Source organism: Artemia sp. Qi Xiang Cuo, chromosome 7, assembly GCF_049724085.1.
Source record: "Artemia sp. Qi Xiang Cuo chromosome 7, ASM4972408v1, whole genome shotgun sequence".
Classification (NCBI taxonomy): Eukaryota; Metazoa; Arthropoda; class Branchiopoda; order Anostraca; family Artemiidae; genus Artemia; species Artemia sp. Qi Xiang Cuo.
The window spans coordinates 77,771,218-77,788,995 of record NC_142800.1 but is presented as its reverse complement, the minus strand read 5'-3'; the positions used below and the strand labels follow the sequence as shown (position 1 = coordinate 77,788,995).

At 35.9% G+C, this 17,778-nt stretch overlaps 1 protein-coding gene across 5 annotated transcripts in view; it reads left to right on the top strand.

Annotated features, from left to right (window-relative positions):
- Positions 1-17,778, top strand: part of LOC148950714 (echinoderm microtubule-associated protein-like 2) — a 193,721-nt gene that overhangs the window by 69,250 nt on the left and 106,693 nt on the right. For all 5 annotated transcript variants that reach the window (XM_089092591.1, XM_089092590.1, XM_089092588.1 and 2 more), the window contains one exon: positions 13,344-13,499. In XM_089092591.1, the coding sequence (XP_088948717.1) occupies positions 13,344-13,499 (156 nt within the window). The remainder of the gene's footprint in view (positions 1-13,343; positions 13,500-17,778) is intronic.

Here is a 17,778-nt window from a genome sequence, read left to right as displayed (position 1 = left end):
CCATCACAGCTTTACATGCCTGCCCCTCCGGCTTCCGCGTGGCACCCCTAATCATCACCCCTAGGACATTTTCAACCCGAAAATAACATCATGAACTTAAATTAAGTTTTTATTTGAACAGCAGGAACTCGGCATTTCATTGCTAGAAGGTTCTATTCCAAGCAATGCACGCCACAGTGCCACGATATTACTGTACTTCTGAACCTTCCGACGCCCTCTTCATCATTCCTAAGAAATTTTTTAGACATTTCTTGTTAAAAATTATGCTTCAATCAGGTGATTGAAGTTTTTTGCAAGCCAAGCCTATCATAATGCTCTACAAAACACTCCAAACCATAACAGCTTTACACGTCTTTCCTCCGGCATCCACGTTGCATCCCCCACTCATCACCCCTCCCTAACCTAACCATCGGAGGACCCTAGCAACCATTTAAACGGAGCCCGAGCATCCAATTCAACTGGGGCCCCTAGCAAGCAATTCCAATGCAACATCCAGCGAGCAATTCTAACGGGGTCCCCGACCACCGGAGAACCCAAGCATCCAATTCAACCGGGCCCTAGCGACCATTTCCAACAGAGGGGGCTCTAAGCTAACCATCGGAGGATCCTAGCAAGCAATTCAACCGAAATCCAAGCATTGTTCGGGGAACTTGTCACATGCTAAGTTTTTGTTCATGAAACTTGTTGCATGCTGATTTTTTCTTCTTGAATTTTGTACATTGATTTTTCTCCTCGCGAAACTGATTTTATCATGGAATTTGTTGCATGCTGATTTTTCTATTCGTGAAACTTTCTCCTCATGAAACGAATTTCGTTCATGGAACTTGTTGAGTGCTGATTTTTGTTCGTTAAACTCGTTTTATGTTAATTTTCTCTTCGTAAAACTGATTTTGTTCATGATACGTGTTGCAAGCTGATTTTTGCTCGTGGAACTTTTTGCATACTGATTTTTGTCCGCGAAACTTGTTGCATGTTGCTTTTTCTCTTCGTGAAACTTGTACATTGATTTTTCTCGTCGTGAAACTGATTTTGTTCATGGAACTTGTCGCATGCTGATTTTTGTTCGTGGAACTTGTTGCATGCTTTTTTTGTTCTTGAAACTTGTTACATGTTGATTTTTCTCTTCATGAAACTTGTACATTAATTTTTCTTCTCACGAAACTAATTTTGTTCATGGAACTTGTTGCATGCTGATTTTGTTTATGAAACTTGTTGCGTGGTGATTTTTCTTTTTTTCGCGAAACTCTTTGGATGTTGTTTTTTTACCCTTCGTGATATTTGTACATTGATTTTTCTTTTCGTAAAACTGATGTTGTCCAAGAAACTTGTTGTATGCTGTTTTTTGTTTTTGAAACTTGTGTGCTAATTTTTGTTCGTGAAACTTGTTGTATGCTGATTTTTCTCTTCGTGAAGCATTTACATTGATTTTTCTCTTCCTGAAACTGATATTGTTGATGAAACTTGTTGTGTGCTGATTTCATTCACGGAACTTGTTGCATGCTGATTTTTGTCCATGAAACTTGTTGCATGTTGATTTTTCTCTTCACGAAACCTGTACATTAATCTCTCGTCGTGAAACTTATTTGGTTCGTGCAACTTGTCGCCCTGATTTTTATTCGCGGAACTGCGTGCTGATTTTTGTTCCTGATACTTCATACATGTTGATTTTTTCTCTTCGCGAAACTTGTACATTAATTTTTCTCTTCGTGCAACTGATTTTGTTCCAGGAACTTGTCGCAGGCTGATTTTTGCTCGTGGAACTTTTTGCATACTGATTTTTGTCCGCGAAACTTGTTGCATGTTGCTTTTTCTCTTCGTGAAACTTGTACATTGATTTTTCTCCTCATGAATCTGATTTTGTTTCAAAGAAAATATTACGTGTTTATTTTTCGTCCTGGAAGTTGTTGCCTGCTTTTTTTTGTTCGTGAAACTTGTTACATGTTGATTTTTTTTTTCTTCGTGAAACTTGTACATTAATTTTTCTCCTCGCAAAACTAATTTTGTTCATGGAACTTGTTGCATGCTGATTTTTGGTTCCTGGAACTTTCGTGCTGATTATTGTCAGTGAAACTTGTTACACGTTGATTTTTGTCTTCGTGAAGCTTGTACATTGATTTTGTCTCCTCCTGAAGTAGATTTTCTTCATGGATCTTCGCTCGTGCTGATTTTTTATTCTTGGAACTTCTTGCATGGGGATTTTTGTCCGTGAAACATGTTACATCGATTTTTCTCTTCTTGAAATTTGTACATTGAATTTTTTTCCCTCGTGAAACTGAATTTCTTCATGGAAATTGCCGCGTGCTGATTTATGATTGTGGAACTTGTTGAGTGCCGATTTTTACTAATGTAACTTGTCGCATGTTGATTTTTTTCTTTGTGAAAATCGTACATTGATTTTTTGCCTCGTGAAACTGATTTTACTTAAGGAACTTATTGCATGCTGATTTTTTGTTCTTCGTAGAGCGTGTAGCGTGCTGCTTTTTTGTTCGTAAAACTTGTCACATGTTAATTTTTCTTTTGGCGAAAGTGATACATTGATTGTTCTCCTCGTGAAACCGATTCAAATCATGAAACTTAATGCATATATATTTTTGTTCGTGGAACTTGTTGCATCCTGATTTTTTAGTTCGTGAAACTTGTTGCATGTTGATTTTTCCCCTCGTATAACTCGTACATTGATTTTTTTTCTCCTGATGAAACTGATTTTATTCAAGGAAGTTTTTGCATTCTGATTTTTGTTCGTGAAACATTTTGAATGTTGTTTTTTTCGTGAAACGTGTTACATGTTGATTTTTTCTCTTCGTGAGACACGTACATTGATTTTTTTCCTTGTGAAACTAATTTTCTTCATGGAACTTCTTGCGTGCTGTTTTTTTTTGTTCGTGGAACCTGTTGCATACTGATTTTTTGTCCGTGAAACATGTCACATGGTAATTTTTGTCGTGAAACTTGGACATTGATCTCATCGCAATAGTTATACATTGATTATTCTCATCTTGAAACTTTATTTTCTTCATGGTACTTGTTGTATGCTGATCATTTGTTCGTGGAACGTGTTGCACGCTGATTATTGTTAGTGAAATTTGTTGATTGCTAATTTTCCCGTTCGTGAAACGTTTACATTGAATTTTTTTCTCCTCACGAATCTGATTATGTTCATGGAACTTATTGCATGCTGATTTTGTTCATGGAACTTGTACATTGATTTTTCTCAATGTAAAAGTTATACATTGATTTTTATCATCGTGAAACTTATTTTTGTTTCATGTTTGATTAAAAAAAACTTTTTCCACAAAATAAGTTTTTCGAAGAAAAGTAAAGGATTTTTTTAAACCAAAAATTAGCAAACATAAAATCAAATAATCTACCAAGCGTGAAACTACCACAAATCAGCATCGATAAATAAATGAAACCCAAAAAGAACAGAAATTACAACAAATAACCGAGTCAAACTCAAAACAAGCAGAAATTATTATGAGTTGGGCTCAAAACCTCGATGCCTTCCCAAGGCCAGAATATAATTTGTACTTTACTGAAAAATTATAAGTGTTTTTATTTTTATCACTTTAATAAATCAAATAATATTAACTTTTTGATTACTAAATATCAGTAAATATATACTAAAATGACAATGCACATTCATTTGTATGTTTTTTTCAGTAAAGTGGAAACTAAGTTCTGGCCTTGGGAAGGCATCGGGGTGCCTTAAATTACTTTCGACTATTAAAAAGGGCACTAGCACTTTTAATTTCCTATCGTATGACCTCTTTTTCAAGTTTCTCAAAATTTTTATTGGATGTGTTTGGGGAAATGGTGGGCGTGAAAGGGGTTTTAGTTGCCTTCCAATCAATTTTGACTATTAAAAAGGGCAATAGCCATTTCAATTTTAGATCCAATGAATCCTTATTAAAGTTTCCACGACAAATCTTTCTATAAAAACCTTATATGCCCCCAGAGCGTAACTTACAACCCTTGCCCTGAGGGCTGTGAGGGTTTGTCATCCTCACATACCTAATTTCCAGAACTTTCACTACGTTGAAAAAACTGTCTATTTCAAAATTTGAATGGACGTGTTTGGGGAAAAGGGTGGGCGTGAGAGGGGTTTTGATATCCCCCAGGGCATAACTAACAACCCTTGTCCTAAAGGCGGTGGGGGAGTGTTCTCCTCAGAAACATAATTCTATCTGGAAATCAACTACGCTTAACAAAATGGCTATCTCAAAATTTTGATTGGATATTTTTGGTGAAATGGTGGACGTCGAAGGGGTTTTAGTTGCCTTCCAATCACTTTCGACTATTAAAAAGGGCACTAGCTATTACAATTTCCAATCGAATGAGCCCTTTTCGAAGTTTCTACACAACTCCTTCGATACGAAGTGCTCTGATATGGAAGAAAACAAAAAAAGATAATACAATATGCCAACATTGTTCTTTACTTAGGCAGCGCGATTGCGCTGCCTATGATAGTTGTTGCGGGCTGATCTGTTGTTTGTGGAACGTGTTGCATGCTGATTTTTTTTTTTGGTGAAACTTGTTGAATGCTAATTTTTCTATTCCTAAAATTTATACATTGATTTTTTCCCTTACGATCTGATTTTGTTCATGGAACTTGGTGCATGCTGATTTTTGTTCGTGAGCATGATGATTTTTTTCGCGAGACATGTTGCATGTTGTTTTTTCTCTTCGTGAAACTTGTGCATTGATTTTTCTCCTGACAAGATCTTTTATGGACAAAAACACATGACGCATAACGAAACTGATATTCTACATGGAACTTGATGTTTACTGATTTTTGTTCGTGAAACTTAGTTTATCATGATATGCTAGTAGGTTAACCTAACCTACACAGCCTAGGTTAGGTTAAGTTAGGTAAGGTATCATGTCATATAACCTAACTTAAACTAACCTGGCTTGTGTAGGTTAGTTTAAGTTAACCTACTAGCATATCATGATAAATCAAGTTTCACGAATAAAAATCAGTACACGACAAGCTCAACACGAGGAAAAGCAGTTTTGCGAGGAGAAAAAAACACGTGCAACATGTCTCACGAAAAAAAACATCATGCTACAAGTTCCACGACAAAAAAAAATCATTCTACAAGTTCCACGAACAAAAATATGAGGTTGCAACAAGTTCCATGAACAAAATCAGATTCGTGATGAGAAAAAGTCAATGTCGACGCCGGAGTTTTTGTTATCTGACCTTTGAACTATTTAAAAAATAGATATCTCAAAATTTGTATCGGATGGGTTTAGGGAAAAGGGCGTGGGAGGGGGGCTAGTTACCCTCCAATCTCTTGTGACTTTTAAAAATTGACGAGAACTTTCAATTTCCATTAATATGAACCCTCTCTGAAGTTTATACCAGCATCCCTTCCATAAGAACCAAATATGCCCCCAGGGCATAACTTGCAACATCTGCCCCCGGATCCTGGAGGGGGATGGGGGGGGGGTTGTGCCGACACCGGAGTTTTGTTATCTGACCTTTGAACTATTTTTAACAAAATGGCTATCTCAAAATTTTTATCGGATTCATTTGGGGGTAAAAGGGCGTGGGGGGATAGTTGCCCTCTGACCGACTCTTTAAAACTGAACTAGAACTTCCAATTTCCAATCAAATGAGCCCTATCTGAAGCGTATACGAGTATCCCTTCCATAACAGCTATATATGCCCCTTGGGCATAACTTACAGCTTCTACCCCGGGCAGTGAAGGATTGTGTCGACCCCGGAGTTTACGTTATATGATCTTTGAACCATTTTGAAAAAAATGGATATCTCAAAGTTTTTATCGGATGGGTTTGAGAAAAATAGGACATGGAGGGGGGGGGGTTCCCCTTTTTTCCCCTTACGATCTGATTTTGTTCATGGAACTTGGTGCATGCTGATTTTTGTTCGTGAGCATGATGATTTTTTTCGCGAGACATGTTGCATGTTGTTTTTTCTCTTCGTGAAACTTGTGCATTGATTTTTCTCCTGACAAGATCTTTTATGGACAAAAACACATGACGCATAACGAAACTGATATTCTACATGGAACTTGATGTTTACTGATTTTTGTTCGTGAAACTTAGTTTATCATGATATGCTAGTAGGTTAACCTAACCTACACAGCCTAGGTTAGGTTAAGTTAGGTAAGGTATCATGTCATATAACCTAACTTAAACTAACCTGGCTTGTGTAGGTTAGTTTAAGTTAACCTACTAGCATATCATGATAAATCAAGTTTCACGAAATAAATTTTCTTACGGTGTTTAACTATATTGCATGTTCAAGATTGTCTTCTAAACGGAGACAATTTGAGCCTTTTCTTGATGTCGTGACGTCCAAATGGATCTTAAATTAAAAGTGTTGCCTTTGTAAAATTACATATTTTTCTAACTTCGAAGTTTTTCTCGGCTTGTCTTTTGTCATTATGAACGACATATCACAGAGCCTTTGTTTCTTTCAATTGTTCAGGTGGTGGGACAAAAATTGCTTTTTCTTCCAACTGTTTATATAGTCCAGGTGTTTGATTTTACAAGATATGGAAGACATTGACGGCCACCTTTGTCACTTTCTATCGTTCAGGTGGTGGGACAAAAATTTCTTCTTTTGCCATGGCTTAACTTTTGTCATTATGAAAGACATATTGCCGAACCTTTGTTTCTTTTAATTGTTGAGGTGGTGGGACAAAAACTTCTTTTTCTTCCAACGATTTATCCAGTCCATATTTTTAATTTTCAAAAGTATGGTAGGTATTGATGACCTTAAACTTGTCAAAATCCCAAACCCGATCATCATCGTTATCATTTTCAATTTGTTTGGTTCGTTACACCTCGGCTTATCTTTCGTCATTATGGCAAACATATCGCCGAACCTTCATTTTTTTAACATAGGTACGGGGCACTCGGCAGGCTTCTATATATAGATTCTTACTGTCGCTTGTCTTCTAAACGCAGACAATTTTGGCCTTTTATTAATGTCATTACGTCCAAATTGACCTTATATTAGAAGTGGTGCCTTTGTAAAATTATATTTTTTTATTGGACCTTTAACTTTTGCCTCGGCTTGTTTTTTCTCATTATGAAAGACACATCGCCGAAGCTTTGTTTCTTTTAATTGTTCAGGTGGTGGGACGAAAACTTCTTTTTTTTTACCTCGGCTTGTCTTTTGTCATTAAGAAAGACGTGTTGCCGACCCTTTGTTTCTTTTAATTGTTCAGGTGGTGGGACAAAAATTTCTTTTTGTTCCAACGATCTATCTAGTCCAGGTTTTTGATTTTATAAGGTAGGGAAGGCATTTACGACCACCTTAGTTTCTTTTAATTATTCGGGTGGTGGTACAAAAACTTCTTCTTTTGCCTTGGCTTGTCTTTTGTGATTATGAAAGACATATCGTCGAACCTTTTTTTCTTTTAATTGTTCAATTGGTGGGACAAAAATTTCCTTTATTTCGAGCTATTTATCCAGTCCATATTTTTGATTTTCAAAGATATGGTAGGTATTGACAACCTTATCCATGTCAAAAATCTAAAACCCCATTATCATCACTATCATTTTCAATTTGTTTGCTTCGTTACATCTCGGCTTATCTTTCGTCACAATGAAATACATATCGCTGAAAATTGTTTTTTTTTAACAAAGTTATGGTAGGCATTGATGACCTTATCTATGTCAAAATCCCAAACCCAATCATTATCGCTATCATTTTCAATTTTGACACGTTTGGATTCTCGCTGTCCAGGTTACATCTCTGTAGGTTTGTACTGGGTGTTGCGCCTAATTTTGTTGGTGTTGAAGATTGTGATGGCGAAGTTCTTCTGACGTAATATTTGGTTCTTCTTCAGTTTCATTTTTGAATCGTTCTGATTTTCAATGTATCTTGTCTTCTAAAAGTCCAGATCTTTCTTAGTAGCTTCAATTTTGGCGCATTTTTACGATTACTTTTTCGATCGCTTGTAATTATCGCTGCCGCTTATCTTCTGACCGCATATTTCTTTGTTCTAGCTGTAGCATAACTTTTGACCGCATATTTCTTTATTCTTCACTTTTGTTTTTGACTCGTTTTAATTCTTGCTGCCACTTATCTTCGAACCGGATACTTCTTTGTTCTTCACTTTTGTTTTTGACTCGTTGTAATTGTCGCTGACGCAAGTATTCTAACTGTATATTTCTTTGTTCTTCATTTTCGTTTAAAATTACTTTAGACAATTTTTTCAACATCCTTTACCTTAGTTGTTCGGATTGGTTTTGTCACATTTGACGGTTTAGGTTGTTCATTTTTCCTCTAGGCATTTTAAAACTGCCTTAAAGCCTGTTCTAAATAGACTAATTACACTTGGTATTTTATACTTAGCTATGTTCCTTTTGTAATGTTGCATGCGTCATATATACAAAACCGTACGTTCGCTCCTGGGGGGGGGGATGTTGTAATTGATTTTTTTTTGCTCATGGATATGACGTCAATCATATGATTTTTCTTGTCAATCATATGTTTCTTGTGTTATTTTGCCTGCATCATAAACACTGAAAACGATACAACCACTGCTGAGGCAAATATCACGTATTTATGCTCTTGAAATGTGCCCACAAATCTGACGCTGTGGATGAGGATTCGCCCACTTCGGTCAAATTTATCTCATTATTTGGGAGTTTTTTTGCTCATATTTGAGTCGGGAGGAGGGGGGAGTGGCGCTGTAAATTGTCCCCCGGGTGCCACCCTAGGAACGGCTCTGAGACTGGTTAACGAGTTGTATAAATCAAATTAGTTAATTTAATCTGTGAAGGAAGTATCGTAGTAGGAATAGTTTTTGCATCAAATAATCGTAGCAGGAGGAGTCCGGGCGTGGCTGGTCTTGGTAAACTCCTCCAACTTTACCTAAACTACAAAAACAAACCATGGCAAAACCATGAACAAACTTTGGAATAAAAGAAAACATCGAAGGATAGCAACAATATAATCGATACTTTTTTTCAATATAGCAATTTTTTCTCAAAAATACCTCTTCGGGGGTCCTGAGTAGCTAAAAAATTCTTTTTACCGTGGCAACCCTGCACATCGCGAATTCACCTGCATATAACCTTTAAAGGGCTAGACACACGTAGCTGATTTCGGGAACTGATTTCAGCATCAGTAGACAAACGATAGCGGTAAGAAAAATTTGGTTGAAAGAAAAATTTATTGCGCAAAATTTTCAAAACAAAAAATGATGGACACAAATAGTCAACTGGAGTCTATTAATAGTTACTTGATTAATCCTAGCTTAGTTCTCAGTTTAATTCTCAAGCTCAGAAGTCGGGTCTTTCACCACAGATATCTCTGGCTGACTATTTATTTGTATCCCTATTTTTTGGTGATGATCATGATGAAAATCAGCGCTGATTTTGTAAATCTGTTGAAAATTTTTCAGCCTCAAATCGACGCCGATCAAACAGTTCGTGGTAACGAACTGTAAGTAAGGAGCGACCCGGCTCAATGGTAACCGAAACTCTAGAAAACGGGTTTTTGATACCAATAGATAGATCAAAAGAATCAGATTTCAATGCTGAATTCACATATATAACTTTCATCAAGTTTAGTCATACCCATCAAAAGTTACGCGCCTGAGAAAAATTGGTTGATTTTCGAAAAAAGGGGGAAACACCCCCTAAAAGTTATAGAACCTAAATGAAAATAACACCATCATATTCAGCGTATCAGAGAACCCTACTGTTGAGGTTTCAAGCTCCTATCTACAAAAATGTGGAATTTTCCATTTTTCGCAAGAAGAAAGATCACGGATGCGTGTTTTTTTGTTTTTTTGTTTGTTGTTTTTTTTTTTCCCCAGGGGTGATCGTATCGACCCAGTGGTCCTAGAATATCGTGCGAGGGCTCATTGGAATGGAAATTAAAATTTCTAGTGCCCCTTTTAAGTGACCAAAAAAAATGGAGGGCAACTAGGCCCCCTCCCACGCTTATTTTTTTCCCAAAGTCACCCGATCAAAATTTTGAGATAGCCATTTTGTTCAGCATAGTCGAAAATATGATAAATATGTCTTTTAGGATGACTTAATCCCCGAAGTTCCCAGAGGGAGGGCTAAAAGTTATGAACTTTACCCAATGTTAACATATAGTATTGGTTATTGGGAAGTATACAGAAGTTTTCAGGAGGTTTTTTTTCTGGTAGTGGGAGGGACGGGTGGGTCGGTGGTTATGTTGGATGATCTGTTCATGAAGGAAGTTTTCATGGGGGGAGGGAAATTGCCATGAAGGGGGCGCCGGACTTGCTAGCATTATTTATTGGTTATTGGGAAGTATACAACCATTTTCAGGAAGGATTTTTTCTGGAGGGGGGCTAGAGGAGGGGGTTACTCTGGAGAATATTTCCGTGGAGGATATTTCTTCGGGGTAAGAGACATTTCTATGAAGGGGGCGCCGGATTTCCAAGCATTATTTAAAAAACGATCAGAAATTAAATAAAAAAACAAGTTTTTTCAACTGAAATGTAAGAAGGAATATTAGAACTTAAAACGAACAGAAATTATAACGTATGTCAGGGGGTTCTCCGGAATCTATTCTAGTTAAACGGCCTTTGTGATTCAGGTGTTTGTTAATCAAATTTTTTTTTAACTTTTAACGTAAAGAGCGTGGTATTGACTAAGGTGAGAACCCCCTCATATACGTAATAACATATACGTAATAAAAAAAAACAATAAAAACAAGCGATACTGCTCAATAGTAATCGAAACTTTTAAAAACGGAATTTTGATGTCAATAAATGTATCAAAAGAATGTGTTTATAATGCTGATTCTAAATATATAAATTTTATTAAGTTTAGTATTACTCATCAAAGGCTACGAGCCTGAGAAAATTTACTCGATTTTTAAAGAGGGGGAAACATCCCCTACAAGTGAAAGAATTTTAATAAAAATCACACCGTCAGATTCAGCGTATCAGAAAACCCTATTACATAGGTTTCAAGCTCATATCTGCAAAACTCTGCAACTTTGTATTTTTTGCCAGAAGAAAAATATACAAATATAGAAGTTAGTTACGTAAGTTAATTTGTAAAGACATCCATTTAGCAAAAGAAAAGTAAAATTTTTATGCAAATAAAAGCTGCATTAACTAAAAAACGATCAGAAATTAAATAAAAAAAAACAAGTTTTTTAAACTGAAAGTAAGGAGCGACATTAAAACTTAAAACGAACAGAAAATATTCCGTATATGAAAGGGGCTGTCCCCTCCTCAACGCCTCGCTCTTTACGCTAAAGTTTGACTCTGTCTCACAACTTTATTTTTTAAAACAATAAAAAACTTTAGCGTAAAGAGCGAGGCGTTGAGGAGGGGACAGCCCTTTCATATACGGAATAATTTCTGTTCGTTTTAAGTTTTAATGTCGCTCCTTACTTTCAGTTTAAAAAACTTGTTTTTTTTATTTAATTTTCTTTAAAATCGGCGCTGATTTGGAAATCAGTTCCTGAAATCAGCTACGTGTGCCCAGCCCTTAAGTTTTGAAGCAGTAAAACTTCAAGTAAAGCATTGATTAGCTAAGTGAGACATATTATCCAATTAAGCCGACGTTGCCTATTCAAGAGGAATTTGGTTGAAACAAGATTGATGGTATTTGAGAGTTAAGGTTAAAGAGTTTTAGCAAGTGACAAAAAAGTATATAAATACTAAATCTCAGTGAACGAATTGTTATAACGGTTTATCCTGGTTTATTCTGTTTAACCTCGACAAGAAATTATCGACAACCTAACAACAGACATATACTTCATTTTGTACTTGTAGTAAGCAAAATATAGTAGAAAGAAAGAATAATAAATTTATTCTTAAAATAATATAGAGAATAAGAGATTGGAGACAAATTAAAAATCAACAGTAGAAAAAAGAGCAAAGGCCTCAGTTAAGTTAATCCTAACTCCAAAAGAATAGGCAGAGGTGAGAAAACACAACATCAGTGTGTTTACAACTGCGAGTTTTCGATTTGTCAAAAACTTGCTCGGGCAACATAATACTTAAGATAACATAAAAATTAAAAGATCAGCAAAAATAAATTAAAAGTCAGCCGTCATAAGCATAAAAATGGTCTCATTTCATATTAACTCCTAAAAAATAGACACAGGCCGAGTGTGTCTATAAAAATATAGCCCGAGTGTGACCTCATCTGCGAGGGCATACGAGGGCAGATCGACGGATAAGTCCAAATTTTAATATGGGACGAATATAATTATTATTGAGAAAAGTAATGTATTCATTTTTTTTTCTTAGTAAAAGATCAAAGAAACGTTAAACACGGTAAAATAAAACATTTAATTAAAAATGTAAAAATTTACTTTGCTTTCCCGATTCTTTCAGAACGACTGCTGAAACACAAGGGCTGTTGAATTGGAATAAGAAGACATTTTAAAACACTAAACAAATTTAACGTAAAGAGTAAGGAGTTGAGGAGGGGCAGCCCTCCTCATATACGGAATAATCTCTGGAACATTCCCTAGTTTTGGGAAGCTCTTGGACCCTTTACGTGTACATAAAGGAGTTGAATACATTTACAGGCGTTTTCGTTCTTCTCATAAATTTGCTCACTTGGTTATTTAGCGTTAGCAGCAAATTTATAGCAAATCCAGGGAAGAATTTTTTTGTAACCCTCTTTGGTTCTCATTATAAAAATGGCGTTCATCGCAAAAGTGAGAGCTGCTCTAACGTAAGGATTTTCGTTATTCATTAGAAAAAATTGAATTCGGAAGGTAACAAATTTTAAGCGTTAGTATTGTTAAGATTAGGGTAGGATCCTAACAGATTTTCTAACTACAGAAACTCACAAAAAAGGTATTATAAAAAACCACCCGTAAAAGTTTTAGAAAAAGGTAATGTTTTTACTCAAATTTTTGTGTCTGCATTTTGTAGACAAGTGAATTCAACTCATTTCAAAGTAAAATATATATTTCCTTATTTTTATATTATCTTTTTAAACACAAAAAGGCAATTAATTTCCGCTTTTATCTGTTAAAATTCTAATATTTGATTTGAATTTCTATTGAACATGTTCACGAATCACAATTTCATAGAAAAAAAAATTGGATTTCTTTTAATGGTTTATATTCCAGCAAAAAGTATTGTTTGAAATCCAACTTTTTTTTACAGATTATAGGGTAATTTCCGTTCGTTCTCAGTTGTAATGTTCATTTCTCTATATGCAACGCTTTTTTGGAAAAACTTGGTTTTTATTTAATTTGTAAAAAAATGGCAAGAAGGAGGCGAATCAGCGGTCGGTTATGTATCACCTGGTTGAGCAGGTGAAATTAACCAGTGGCAGATAATGTTGCGATGGACTTCCGATAAATAAATAAGTAAAAAAAAATTAATTTCTGGTTTTTACAGATGAGATGCTTGAGCATGAAAACGAAGCCCTTAAGGAGCGAGTCCATGGTCTGGAACGAAAAGTTCATGAACAGAACGATGAAATACTTTGCCTTAGAGCAACACTTGCCGATGTCCTGAGACGACTAAATAGTCTTGAGTCATTCACGTCAAAAGGTAATTTCTATGGCATTATATTGTTTTTTTTTTGTTTTTTTTTATTCACTACTTATATATTTAGTTATATTTATATTTTAGTTATATTTAGATATATTATTTTATTTATATTTAGTTATATTTATATTTAGTTACTTTTTTTTAGGTAATAACTATCTGTGTTGTTGCATTAGTTTGTTTGTCTTACAGAATTATAGTCTAGTCATATAAAAAGGAAATGTAGGAAATAAAAACCAGTTCACTTTATACTATACAATTTCCCTATGTTTCTAACCCCTTTTCCACTGTTCCCCCTTCCAAAGCAAAATTGTACCCCTCCCTTAAAAGTTTATTCCAACTCAAGAATTTTGCACATTAGGTTTTATTTCGGGATAGTTTTTTTTTAATTATTTTTTTATTTTGTTTCCTTTTTTCCTGGATTTTCTATTAATCCAAGTAGAGAAGTTTTGGTATTTCAAGGCACAATGTAATTTCAAAAAATCAATACGCCAGAGTGATGGGTGATGGCAAAATTGGCTAACATTCTGAATTTAACAAAAAAAATTCAGTGGAAACAAATAAACTTTAACTGTCTAAAAATCCCAAAGAATCGAACATATTTCAGAACATGTGATCTAATCACATGGCTGCATCATTTTTTGCTTATATATATAAAAATAATTTAATATGTATGCTAAAAAGTGTAATTTAGAAGTAGGTGTTGGGAGAGCTGACCGTATTTCAAACAGTATGCTGTATGAAAAATGTGGTTCAATCCCTCTTTCTTCGGGTATAATGAGAGAAAGGTTGAGATGGCTAGCGCCCGTTCTGCGAATGAAGGATGATAGATTGCCAAAGATTATCCTTTTCGGCCAACCGTCTAGGTCTAAACGGAAAGTAGGTCGTCCTCGGTCGGCATGGGAGGATGTCATAAGGGAAGATTTAAGGGAAATGGGAACTTCCTGAGAGAGTGTTAAGAGGGAGGCTTCTGAATAGATTGGGATGGAGGACAAGCGTGCGTAGCTGTGTTGGCCTCAGCCGGCTTGGTGCTGCGATGAGTTATTATTATTATTATTATTAGTAGTAGTAGTTGGGAGAACGCTCAACCCACAGGAATATTGAACTCTGGACTGGAATATTTTTCTTGGAAAGGGTGGAAAACTTGTATATTTTGAAAATCAGCTAGAAAATGCTGTGGCCTTTTCAGTTTAAAATTTTAGAAAAAGTTTTATTTGGGGTCTGTAATTGCCTTCGAATGCCCCATAGAACTGATAGACTATTTGCATTACCCTTAGTCCACGCCTATCAACGTTAGTTTTGCCCTAGGATGTGTGATGGGCTGTTTCCTTGATTTCGTCACACCAATACGGCTTTCGGCCATAAATGTCCAATTCTCATGCTCTAATTGACGCTACAGAGGTCATACGCTGACAACTCGACTTTAAAAAACTGCATTGGGTTTATTTTTATATTTCTCTACGGTCCTTGATACGGTCAATTATAGAATTTTAATAAGTAAATTATATAGTTACGGTATTTGTGGCGTTCCCCACTCTTGGTTTGACTTATCTATCTGGAAGGGTACAGAGTGTGAGCTTAGGTGGAGTATCCTCTCAGCCCTTACCTATTCGCAGGGTGTCCCGCAAGGCTCCGTTCTAGGCCCGATTTTATTTCTCCTATATAGCAATGATGTTGTTATGGACCTGGGCCCTTCAGTGTATCCTGTACTATTTGTTAATGACAGCAACTTCTTCATCACTGGGACCAATTTACCATCGGCAATAACCTCTGCCCAAGTCCTTCTGAACAGAGCTCAGGCGTGGTGCCTTACGAATAACATGACCATTAATAGCAAAACAAAGTCAAGTAGTATTATTCAGAACCCCCTAAACCAAGACGTAATCCAACCTGCTCTTGGTCTCAAGTACTCATCCGACATCCTCCCATAAGTGGAGGTTGCCAGGCTTCTTGGTGTATTTATTGACTCATGCTTGTCATTCTCTAATCATATTTCTTACATCACAGCAATAATTTTGAGAGACGTAGCTATGATTAACCATGCGAACTATTTTCTTCCTCCTGACATCCTAGTTACCCTCTGTTATTCCTTTATTTTCCCATACTTTTCTTATTGCAGATCAGTTTTGGGATATAAAAACCGGTCCTTTACTAAAAAACTCAAATTTGCCCAAAACCGTGCCATTAAAGCCGTTTTTCGGCTTCCCCGTCTATATCCAACCCGTGATTTGTACTCAGATTTTGGCATAGCTCCACTAGATAAAATCATACAAAAACTAAACTTATCGCTTGCTTACTCTGCTTTCCACAGTAATCTTCCTCCTCAACTACTAACCTATTATAACATTCATAATTCGGAAGACCGCTGTCTACTTTCATCCAATAGAGCCTTCATAATCCCTAAATGTGTTTCTAGTGCTGTCCAGCAATCTCCCATTTATAAATCTATTATTCAATGGAACAAAATACCCTCCAGTGCTGAGCTAGCCACAAGTTTCTGCACGCTGTGCAGCAATGTAACAAAACTTGACAATATAACTTAATCTTTCAACTCTTAACCAATTTGCTTTAATTACCCACGTTTTATTCTTCTTTCATTTTTTTTCAGTGTCACTTTAATTTTTTTTTTTTTTTTTTTTTGGTTATCAACAAGTTCTCTTCTAGGGTATTTGTTGTCATTGATGTTTGTGTTATGTTTTTATTTGAATAATAAATTGAATTTATATAACATCTATCAACAAGTGAAATGACATCATTTTTACGCAATCCCGAAAAAGACTTATGTCAGCTTTGCTTCTCACTCAGACTATCTGTCTTGGCTTTTTCTCCAATTAGCCATGGATCTGAACTTTTTCACAGTCCACCAAGTTGATTTTAATTCAAAAGGATATTTATCCAATGATCACATTTGTTGAGTAGTATTTACTTCCTTGGAGCATGGGAGACCAGATATCATTAGGGAAAACTAAATTATATTTCAGGATCACTACGTTAGACATTGTTTTTGCAGAGGCAAAATTCTAGTGTCACCTTACCAAAGAGCCTTGTGATTTCTAAGGATTGTTTTCCCATCCACTTCGTATAGAGTAGGTGATCAAGGATACTACGAGGAGGCTCCTTTCGATTAGAAATAGAAGGTCCTAGCATCTTTTTTAAGACACATAAGTAATCAAAGGCGACGAGCCCCCTTCCTTGCCTTCTTTCTTCTTTCTTTGGCTATGGGGATCCCAATACACAATAAATTATTAAAACGAAAATTTGGATCTTCTAAAAATAGGCCTTAAAAAGGGCCCGAACTATTTTTTTTAGCTGGAGAACCTGACCCTCCCCCATATATGGGACCCGAAAATGGTCCAAAAAACTTTATCTGTTTAGCTTGAAACTTCCATGAATCGTTTCCTGGCCTAAGAAAGCCAACTATTTTCCTGGGATGGAGGTGGGTGTCAGGGGGTCCAGAAATGGGCCAAAAAACTCGATATCCCTAATCAGTTTAAAACTGGCAGCCTTTTGGGTCAAGGGGAACTCAGTATAAAAGATTACCGTGGTGGTACGCCCCCCTCCAATGAAATGGGCCCTTAAAGGTATAATTTTTTCCTGATCGACTCAAAACTCATATTCATAAGTCCTCTGGTCAAAGGATAAGTCCCTTGCCAAACGAATCCTCGTGTAAAAGGCAAAATTTTAGTTAGAGGGGGACCGGCCTTCCTCAAAATTATGAGCCTACTAAAAAAAAAAAAAAAGGTTTCGGGGTATGGTCACCAATGAAATGGGGTCTGAAAATGACCAACAACTTTTTTTCTTATCAGAACCTGTTTTTTTTTTGCTTTCGGAGAAGTTTTTTATCGAATGATTTTAGGTAAACATAGTTCGACTTGCAGTTTACTAAGATTCCTGAAGAGTATACAGTTGTAAAGCGTAAACACTGTTGATTTTGATAAATCGCGAATTATATATAAACAATATTTCTACCTCATTTTTAGTTGCTCCAAAATAGATTAGTAGATAAAAAAAAAATTACATAGTACGGGTTGAATGATTGCCCGTCAGTAACAGGTTTTTTTTTTTTCATTTCAAGCTCACAGAGTACCTTGTATAATGTTATTCACTATATACTAGATCGGAGACACACTGTCGAGCTACAAACTGCAATTTTTACTGATTCTTCTTATTTAAACATTTGAACGGGAAAGTGACCCCTGGTATAGCTTAGAAAGCTTGCTTTGGTTTTCCTGCAAAAATTGCTAAAAATTCTATTTTTCTGTTACTGGATTGACGATGTTAG